An 11,271-nucleotide genomic window follows, 5' to 3' on the forward strand; every position below is an offset into this window, starting at 1 on the left:
AAAGCAATGTATAATTTCTTGTTTATGTTTAGAGCCTTTTTTGGTGTATAAGATGATGAGGGGCATTGATCATGTGGATAACCAGAGGCTTTTTTTCCCAGGGCTGAAATGGCTAACACGAGGGGGCATAGTTTTAAGGTGCTTGGAAACAGATACCGAGGGGATGACAGGGGTAAGTTTTTTACCCAGAGAGTGGTGGGTGCGTGGAATGCACTGCCGGCTATTTGTGTGAGTATTTCAGTTCCTGTGGGGCCAGTCGCCCATGCAGCTAAGTGCGAACAGGGAATAATACCAATGGAGAGAGTCAAACTGAGCCAGGTCACAGATTGGAGATGGCAGAAATGCCCCATTCTTATAGAGACAGGAAGAGCATCAGAGAGTTTGATGGTCATTCCAGATACCAGCACTGTGCCCAGTTAGAAGATGATTTCTCTCTCCACCTTGTGTGGAACTTCACTGTAACAGAGTGATGCCAGATCACACCTTGACAACTCAAGTGATCTCATCTGAAATATTGTCCTACACCCATTGATGGATTTTGTAAATATTTTTACAGGTTAAAAATGACAAGGAATTTGTCTACGGGAATCTCGAACACAACACGACAGTTTTGCTGTCTCTGTCCAGATACTTAAGAAGTGGAGCAAGGGATTCACTCGATCATCCTTCCTGCTGAGACTGTGGGGAGGGACTCACTCGGTCATCTCAACTGAAGGTACATCAGCAAGTTCACACCGGGACAAGGTCATTCACCTGTTCTGTGTGTGAGAAGGGATTCAGTCAGTCTTCCAACCTGTGGACACACCAGTTAGTTCTCACTGGGCAGATTGCTAGTCATCTGCTGAATTTGTAAGGAAGGATTCACTCGGTCATCTAACCTAATGGCTCACCAGCGAGTTCACACTGGAGACCGGCTGTTCACCTGCTTGGACTGTGGGAAGGGATTCACTGAATCATATAAGCTACTGAGACACTGGTCAGTTCACACTGGGGAGCAGCCGTTCACGTGCTCAGACTGTGGGAAGGGATTCCCTTGTTTCTCTAAACTGAAGGTACATCAGCGAGTTCACACCGGGGAGCGGCCGTTCACCTGCTCGGACTGTGGGAAGGGATTCACTGAATCATTTAACCTGCAGATACACCGGTCAATTCACACCGGCGAGAGGGCATTCACGTGCTCAGACTGCGGGAAGGGATTCGCTTGCTCATCCCAACTGAAAGTGCATCAGCGAGTTCACACTGGGGAGAGGCCGTTCACCTGCTCAGACTGTGGGAAGGGATTCACTTCGTACTCTGTTTTACAGAGACACAGGCAAGTTCACACTGGGGAGAGGCCGTTCACCTGCTCAGTGTGTGGGAAGGGATTCACTCGATCATCCTACCTACAAGCACACAGGTCTGTTCACACTGGGGAGAGGCCGTTCACCTGCTCCGACTGTGGGAAAAGATTCACTAGATCAGCCCAACTGAAGGTACATCAGCGAGTTCACACCGGGGAGAGGCTGTTCACCTGCTCAGACTGTGGGAAGGGATTCACTCAGTCATCTGAACTGAAGAAACACCAGCGAGTTCACACTGGAGAGAGGCCGTTCACTTGCTCAGTGTGTGGGAAGGGATTCACTCGGTCATCCCACCTACTGACACATCAGTCAGTTCACACTGGAGAGAGGCCGTTCACCTGCTCAGACTGTGGGAAGGCATTCACTCGGTCATCTGTCCTAGAGAGACACTGGCGAATTCATGCTGGGGAGTGGCCATTCACCTGCTCAGTCTGTGGGAAGGGATTCACTTGCTCATCCCTACTGAAGATACATCAGCGAGTTCACACTGGAGAGAGGCCGTTCATCTGCTCAGACTGTGGGAAGGGATTCATTCAGTCATCTGAACTGAAGGTACATCAGCGAGTTCACACTGGAGAGAGGCCTTTCACCTGCTCAGACTGTGGAAAGGGATTCACTTCGTCCTCTCAACTTAAGATACATCAGCGAGTTCACACTGGAGAGAGGCCTTTCACCTGCTCAGTCTGTGGGAAGGGATTCACCTCGTCATCTCAACTTAAGGTACATCAGAGAGTTCACACTGGAGAGAGGCCGTTCATCTGCTCAGACTGTGGGAAGGGATTCATTCAGTCATCTGAACTGAAGGTACATCAGCGAATTCACACTGGAGAGAGGCCGTTCACCTGCTCAGTCTGTGGGAAGGGATTCACTTGCTCATCTCAACTGAAGGTACATCAGCGAGTTCACACTGGGGACAGGCCGTTCACTTGCTCAGACTGTGGGAAGGGATTCACTTGCTCATCTCAACTGAAGGTACATCAGCGAGTTCACACTGGAGAGAGGCCGTTCACCTGCACAGACTGTGGGAAGGGATTCACTTCGTCCTCTCAACTACTGAGTCACCAGCGAGTTCACACTGGAGAAAGGCCATTCACCTGCTCAGACTGTGGGAAGGGATTCACTCAGTTGTCTCATCTACAGAGACACCAGCGTGTTCACACTGGGGAGAGGTCGTTCACCTGCTCAGTGTGTGGGAAGAGATTCACTCGGTCATCCAACCTACAGAAACACCAGCGAGTTCATACTGGGTAGAGGCCGATCTGCTGCTCAGACTTTGGGAAGAGATTCTCTCAGCCATCGCCACCAAATGTCCATCATTGAGTTCACACTGGGGAGAGGCCGTTCACCTGCTATGAACTTGTGAAGCAATTCGCTCAGGCATCTAACCTTATGTAACTCTCGCTTCGGCTAGCAGCTTAATATAGGGGGTGATAGCCCCCCAGCCCGGCCAAACTTAAGAAATCTCGTTTGGGTGGATGCTGCGCTTGGGTTGATGTTACAAATCAGTACCCTGAAATAACAAACGGTACACAATATGTGATTAAACGATTGGGCTTTGTAGTTCTTACTTTGACTATAGGGTTAGTAACGAAAAAATAAAGGAAAATGGCCCACTCTCTCCATTCATGTCTTTTATCTCTCCCCAGCAAAAGACCACAAAAATCTCTCTTCCAGACTCACAAGAAAGAACAACATTTCTCTCATTGGATAGCCCCGCACTCCAAAACCCTGTTGTCTCTAGTCATAACATAAACATTGCTGCTACAGAGAAACCATTACCTCAGCAGTGAAACATTACAGAGAGGCCATTACATTAACAGTGAAACCTCACAGCATGTTGCAGTTCTGACACACTACCGGGTTCACAATAGACAATAGGTGCAGGAGTAGGCCACTTGGCCCTTCGAGCCAGCACTGCCATTCACTGTGATCATGGTTGATCATCCACAATCAGTACCTCGTTCCTGCTTTATCCCCATAACCTTTGATTCCACTATCTTTAAGAGCCCTATCCATCTCTTTCTTGAAAACATCCAGAGACTTGGCCTCCACAGCCTTATGGGGCAGAGCATTCGATATATCCACCACTATCTGGGTGAAAAAATTCCTTAATTCCAATTCCTTAATAATCTTATATGTTTCAATAAGATCCCCTCTCAGCCTTCTAAATTCCAGTGTATGCAAGCTCAGTCGCTCCAATCTTTCGACACATGACAGTCCCACCATCTTGGGAATTAACCTTGTGAACCTACGCTGCACTCCCTCAATAGCAAGAATGTCCTTCCTCAAATTTGGAGACCAAAACTGCACACAGTACTCCAGGTGTGGTCTCACCAGGGCCCTGTACAACTGCAGAGGGACCTCTTTGCTCCTATACTCAATTCCCCTTGTTATGAAGGCCAGCATGCCATTAGCTTTCTTCACTGCCTGCTGTACCTGCATGCTTGCTTTCAGTGACTGATGTACGAGAACACCTGGATCTCGTTGTACTTCCCCTTTTCTTAAATTGATTCCATTTAGATAATAATCTGCCTTCCTGTTCTTACCACCAACATGGATAACCTCACATTTATCCACATTAAACTGCATCTGCCATGCATCCACCCACTCACCCAGCCTGTCAAAGTCACCCTGCATTCTCATAACACCCTCCTCACATTTCGCACTGCCACCCAGCTTTGTGTCATCGGCAAATTTGCTAATGTTACTTTTAATCCTTTCATCTGAATCATTAATATATATTGTAAACAGCTGCGGTCCCAGCTCTGAACCCTGTGGTACCTCACTGGTCACCGCCTGCCTTTCCGAAAGGGACCTGTTAATCGCTGCTCTTTGTTTTTTTGTCAGCCAGCCAATTTTCAATCCATGTCAGTACTCTGCCCCCAATACCATGTGCCCTAATTTTGTCCACTAATCTCCTATCTGGGACTTTTCTGAAAGTCCAGGTGCACTATATCCACTGGCACTCCCTCATCCATTTTCATACTTACATCCTCAAAAAATTTCAGAAGATTAGTCAAGCATGATTTCTGCACTGGGGAGAAAGTTTCAACGAGCTGCATGCTGGATATTTGTCCATCACCGTTGCTGAATGCAATTTCGAGAGTGACTGTCGGTGCTGAACTCTACAATTATTGCTGATGCTCACCACACCCAGTTCTGCACACTGGTCACTGAGCATGGGAGGAGGTTCTTCTGCTGCATATTCACCTTTATTGGGACTGGAGTTTAACGTGGACTGGAGTGGAGAGCGGCCAGTGAAGGAGTGGAGCTTTGAGGCTTTGGCTCGAGAGATTTCAGCGAGCAGAGGCAGAGGATGAGCTTGCTCCCAGTCAGGTAAGGCCGGAAAAGTTTATTTAATTAATTAACTTAGGAGTTAGTAATGGAGGCAGTAGATAGGGCAGTGCAGTGCTCCGATTGTAGGATGTGGGAAGTCAGGGACAGCACAATTGTCTCCGATGTCTACACCTGCAAGAGGTGCATCCAGCTGCAGCTCCTGTCAAATTGGATCATTCGGGGGGCAGAGGCAGTAATAGATCAGAGTTTCAGGGAGACGGTCACCTCTAAAAGTCAGGAGACAGGTAGCTGAGTGACTGTCAGGAGAGGGAAGGGGAATAGACAGAAAGAGCAGAGCACCCCTGTGGCCGTTCCCATCAACAATATGTATACTGTTTTGGATACTGTTGGTGGGGACGACCTACCAGGGACAAGTTGCAGTGGTCGCGTCTCTGGCACCGAGACTGGACCCTCAGCTCAGAAAGGAAGGAGTGAAAAGAGGAGAGCAGTAGAGATAGGGGATTTGATAGTTAAGGGGACAGTTAAGAGGTTCTGTGGGAAAGATTGAGAATCCCAGTCTGTTCCCTCCCTGGTGCCAGGGTCCATGATACCTCGGATGGAGTTCTCGGTATTCTCAGGAGAGAGGGTGAGCAGGCAGATGTCGTGGTCCACGTGGGGACCAATGACATAGATAGGAGTAGGGATCAGGTCCTGAAGAAGGAATATAGGGAGTTAGGGGAAAAAAGTTAAAAAGCAGGACCTCAAAGGTGGTAAACTCAGGATTGCTTCCTGTGCCGTGAGACAGAGAGGGTAGGAACAGGAAGTCATGGCAGTTGAATGTGTGGCTGAAGAGTTGGTGCTGGGGGCAGGGGTTCAGATTTCTGGAGCATTGGGATCTCCTCTGGGGAAGGTCTGACCTGTACAACAAGGACGGGCTGCACCTGAACTGGAAAGGGACCAATATCCTGGTGGGCAGGTTTGTTAGAGCTGTTGGGGAGGGTTTAAACTAGTTTGTCAGGGTGGTGGGAATCAGAATGTGAGTGCAGAGATGAGGGTAGAAGGACAAGGGCATGATGCTGTGTGTTCTGAGTTGCTGAGGAAGGACAGGCAGGGGACAAAACATACATGTAGCCAGATCGAGGGGTTGAAATGTGTCTATTCCAACGCTAGGAGTATTAGGAATAAAGAGCATGAACTTAGAGAATCGATCAGTACATGGAACAATGACGTTGTGGCCGTTACTGAAACTTGGCTGGAGGAAGGGCAGGATTGGCTGATGCAGGTACCGGGGTTTAGGTGTTTAAAAGGAATAGGATGGGAGGTAGAATGGGGGGGGGGGGGCGGAGTAGCATTACTAGTCAGGGATTGTATCAGGGCTGTAGAAAGGGAGGACGCTGCACAGGGAGTGTCCACTGTGGTTGGAAGTCAGAAAGAGGAAGGGATCAATCACTGTGCCGGGAGTAGTCTATCGGCCCCCAAATAGCCCTCGGGACACCGAGGAGCAGATAAGCAGGCAGATTTTAGAATGGTGCAGGAAATACAGGGTTATAGTTATGGGTGATTTCAACTTCCCTCATATTGACTGGCACCTCCTGACTGCAAGGGGGATAGACGGGGCTGAATTAGTCAAGTGTGTTCAAGAAGGATTCCTGACACAGCATGTGGACCGGCGGACGAGAGGAGAGGCCATACTGGATCTAGTTCTGGGTAAAGAACCTGGTCAGGTGGCAGACCTCTTGGTGGGGGAGCATTTTGGTGAGAGTTACCACAACTCCCTTAGCTTTAGCATAGCTATGGAAAAGGATAAAAACAGACAAAATGGGAAAGTGCTTAACTGGGGAAGGGCTAACTATGAAGGGATGAGGCAGGAACTAGTGAGTCTAAATTGGAAACAGGTGTTGAAAGCTGAAAGCACAGAAGTAATGTGGAGGAAGTTTAGGGACCACTTGTAATGGGTTCAGGATAGGTTTGTCCCACTGAGGCAAGGAAAAAAATGGTCGGAAAAGGGAACCGTGGCTGACGAAACACGTGAGGCAACTCGTCAAGCGGAAGAAGGAAGCATATGTTAGATATAAGAAGCAGTCAGAGCCCTGTTGGTTGCTTTTCGATTGCTCCTACCCTGTTTACTTAATTGTCTCCTACCAGTCTTTTTTTTTGAAATCTTATTATAATACTTCAATACTGCTTTACTCTGGCTGAGAAAAGAACCAAAGCATTTGCAAAAGAAAGAGAAACAGAAGATGAATCCCCAGTCACTTTGGATTCAATCAGTGACTTCCTTAAACAGCAAAAGTAGGAATTCTCTGACGAGTTTCAACAACTTAACGGCAAATTGGATACAATTCAACAAACTTTATTTGAGCATGAGAACCAAATTCAGGAGAATACTGTGAAGCTAATGACACTTGAAAAGGACATTGAAGATACAATTAAACTCTGCAAAGAGTTCTCTTTATCCAATGATAAAATGCTGAATATGATCATCAGTCCCGAGAATAGAAACAGGAGAAATAACTTGTGAATCGTGGGTCTTGAAGAATCAATTGAAGGCGCTGACCCTACAAAGTCTTTGCAAACTTTCTGAAGCAGCTTTTTCCTGCTTTATTCACTTCCGATCCGAAGCTCGATCGAGCTTTTCGCTCTCTGACTTTGAAGCCATTGTCCTCGGCGGCGAAACCCAGATCGATCGAACTAACCTTTCAGGAGTTTCGTATTAAGGACCTTTTAATTCGCCACACCCAGAGACAAGGAATGATTGATTTCCAAAATTACATGGTTAGATTTGTGGAAGAATATTCACCTGATATTTTGACTGATTATATGAAATATAAAGAAGATATCTCGGAATTTTATAATGAAGGATATAAACCATCCCTTCGGTTCCCTGCCCGTCTAAGTATTGTTTTGAAGAACGGATTGCGAAAAAGAATAAATGCAGTTGAAGATGCAAAAGAGTTTCTGAAGGATGAAGTCTAAAACTGTTGTATTTCTTATTTGATCAAGTTTCTTCTTCTGTTAATATGAATTTAAAATAAGGTTTCATTAAGCTTACATTTTGTGTGTTCATATATTGTCTTTTGTTTTTTTTTGCTACTTTATTTTATCCCTTTTTGAGGCTTTATTTTAATACAGCTTTCTTTGAATTTGTTTAAAGTGATCTTTTCATATTTTTGAATACTGAGTTGTTTTGCTTTTTATGTTGTGTCTTGATAGGGACATAATGACCTTGCAGGACTGGAGTTTTTTTTCTGTCAACAGGACTTTTTTGGGGCTGGTACTTAGTTCTTAGCTCACTGACTGTCTATTGGTCAGCTTTCTCGCTTTGGATGGGGGAGGGTGTAGGGCCTATTTCTCTCTGGGAGCTGTGTTGGGTTGAATATATGATTGTTTGAGATTTCTACACCCTAAGGACAAAGAGTTTTCATTCTTCTCACATGTTTATCATTCTTATTCTTGAATTGATTACTTTTTTATTAACTCTTCTAACTCCATCTGTAATCAACTGCAATTATGACATTATCGCCATTTCGGATCATGCTCCAATGAAACTTTCTATCAAGTTAATGGATACCACTTGTACTAATAGGCAATGGCGATTTAATTCCAATTTGCTTCAAGACCTGTACTTTGTTAAATTTATGAAGGAACAGATTGATTTCTTTTTTTCCAACTAACATTACGGAAGAAATTTCCAAAGGCACAGTTTGGGATGCTTTTAAAGCTTATATCTGCGGACAGATTATTTCTTTTTCTGTTGGTTTAAACAAACGTATTAAGAATGAAACATTTTTGTTGGTTGATAAAATTAAAGGAATTGATAAGAAATATTCTATTGCTCCTAGTAAGGAGCTCTACAAACAGAGAGTCGAACTTCAAATGGAACATAACTTATTATTAACATCCTCAATTGAAAATCATTTAATGAAAACTAGAAGTGAGTTCTATATTCATAGTGATAAATCGGGTAAATTATTAGCTAATCAATTGAAAACTACTTCGGTTAAACGTCAAATTATCAAAATTCGTAAACATGATGACACTTTGACAGTTGATCATGACGAGATAAAACTTTTCAAGAATATTATGTTTCTTTATATCTTTCTGATTTTCCTCATGACCCTAACACTATGCATGATATTTTAAGGAAATTGAACTGTCTGAAATTATCACACAAAGAATGTTCAACATTAGAAACTCCTATTACAGATGAAGAAATAACAATGAACTCTGGCAAAATACCTGGTCCTGATGGTTTTACAGTGGAATTTTTAAAGTTTTTCCTCTATTCTCTCTCCTTGGTCGTCTAGAATATTTAAAGAAGCAATCAGATTAGGTAAATTACCACAATCATTTTATGAAGCTTCTATTTCTTTAATTCTTAAAAAGAATAAAGATCCTACTGATTGTGCATCATACAGACCGATATCGCTTTTGAATGTAGACGCCAATTTTTTTTCTAAAATATTAGTGACTAGGTTAGAAAAGGTACTACCTCAAATTATCTCTGTGGACCAAGCAGGATTTATTTAAAATCATTATTCATTTTCTTAATATTAGGAGGTTAATGAATATTGCTTATACTCCTTCATTTAACACCCAGGAATGTATTATTTCATTAGATGCTGAGAAAGCTTTCGACAGAGTTGAATGGCCATATTTAGTTACTGAGTTTGAGAAATGTAATTTTAGTCTGATATTTATATCTTGGATTAAATTGATATATCATTCCCCTGTAGCTTCCGATTGTAGTAACAATCAAAGATCTTCCTTTTTTCGTCTATCTCGGGGTACTAGGCAGGGATGTTCATTATTATTTGATATTGCCCTTGAACCTTTAGCAATTGCCATCCGAGACTCACCTAACATTTTTGATATTACCCGTGGAAATGAAATACAGGAGTTATCATTATATGCAGATGATTTGTTATTATATATCTCTCATCCTGGGAAATCTATTCCCGTTGTTTTATCCTTGTTGGCTCAGTTTAGTCATTTCTCTGATTACAAATTGAACCTTAATAAGAGTGAACTATTTCCCCTAAATATTCAGGTTTCTATTGATGGATGTTTACCGTTTAAATTGGTTACTGACTCTTTTACATATTTAGGGGATAAAATTACGAAAAAGCATAAAGATTTATTGAAAGCTAATTTTTTACCTTTAATCCATTACATTAAATTTTTGTTTACTAAATGGTCACCAATATCTTTATCATTGATCGGTCAGATCAATACTATCAAGATGATTATTTTGCCTAAATTTTTATATGTATTTCAGGTGGTGCCAATTTTCATTCCAAAATTCTTTTTTGATAATGTTGATTCCAAAATCTCCTCATATATATGACAGAACAAAAAATCCTAGGTTAGGTAAAAGACATTTACAGAAACCTAAAAAGGAGGTGGGGTTTAGCTTTGCTGAATTTTAGATTTTACTATTGGGCAATTAACATTTGATGTTTAAAATTTTGGTTGTGAGACTTGGATACAACTTCAAGTCCACATTGGGTAAATCTTGAACGTAATTCTTTACAAGGGTTTTCAATGGGTTCTATTCTAGGGACTTTGCTTCCCTTTACTCTTTCTAAATTGTATAAACAACTGGATAACCGAATAGTTAAATATACTTAACATACATGGTTTCAATTTTGAAAATTGTTTGGGTTGAATAAATTTATTTTAGCACGTCCTACTATATCTAATTTCTTTTTTCAACCCTCTACTATGGATCAAGCATATTTGGCTTGAAAAATTAAAGGTATAGTATGATTTTGTGATTTATTTTCGGATAATTGTTTCATGTCTTTTGAACAACTATCTAATAAATATAATTTGCCTAGATTTCACTTTGTTAGATATTTACAGGTTAGATACTGTTTCTCTTACCTTCCTGAATTTACAAACGTTTGCATATTCAATGGATATTTAGGAAAAAATGTGAGATTTAAAGCCTCTTCAGAAAGGTGTAATACCAATTATTTATAATGTAATTATGAAAATATGTCCAGTTGTATCTAATAACATTAAGACTGATTGGGAAAGGGAACTTAAGATTATTGTACCAATTGAAAATGGGAAAAAAATTCTTCAGTTAGTTAATTCATCCTCTATATGTGCTAAACATGTGTTGATACAGTTTAAGGTAGTACATAGGGCTCATATGTCTAAAGATAAATTACCTCGTTATTATTCTCATATAAATCCTATGTGTGATAGATGTCATTCTGAGATAGCTTCTCTAACTCAAATGTTTTGGTCATGTCCTTTGTTGAAAAAGTATTGGAAAGATATTTTTGATATTATCTCAACTGTTTTGAATATTGATCTACAACCTCACTCTATTACTGCCATTTTTGGGTTACCAATGATAGAATCAAGTCATTGAACCCCTTCAGCTCGTCGGATGATTGCATTTCTTACATTAATGGCTAGAAGATCCATTTTCCTGAATTGGAAAGAGATTAATCCTCCCACCACATTCCATTGGTTTTCTCAAACTATGTTGTGTTTAAATTTGGAAAAAATTAGAAGTGTTGTTTCTGATCCCTCTATTAAATTCGAAAAGACTTGGAGGCCATTTATTAAACATTTTCACATGATGTAACTTGACCTTTTCCAAACTTATTTTATTTCTTTGTAATACATGGTGAGAGGA

The 11,271-nt window shown here is 42.0% G+C and overlaps 2 protein-coding genes across 2 annotated transcripts in view; one reads left to right on the plus strand and one right to left on the minus strand.

The window, feature by feature from the left end:
* LOC140207398 (uncharacterized) overlaps window positions 1-3,555 on the plus strand; it is a gene marked incomplete at its 5' end in the record, with an annotated part of 44,356 nt that extends 40,801 nt beyond the window's left edge. Inside the window, 2 exon segments of the mRNA XM_072275928.1 lie at window positions 867-2,669; window positions 2,671-3,555. Coding sequence (XP_072132029.1) covers window positions 867-2,669; window positions 2,671-2,703 — 1,836 coding nt within the window.
* LOC140208657 (uncharacterized) overlaps window positions 1-11,271 on the minus strand; it is a 150,103-nt gene that overhangs the window by 60,096 nt on the left and 78,736 nt on the right. The gene's annotated exons all lie outside the window — the stretch shown is intronic.

The sequence above is a fragment of the Mobula birostris genome, chromosome 13 (assembly GCF_030028105.1).
Source record: "Mobula birostris isolate sMobBir1 chromosome 13, sMobBir1.hap1, whole genome shotgun sequence".
In the NCBI taxonomy this organism is placed as follows: Eukaryota; Metazoa; Chordata; class Chondrichthyes; order Myliobatiformes; family Myliobatidae; genus Mobula; species Mobula birostris.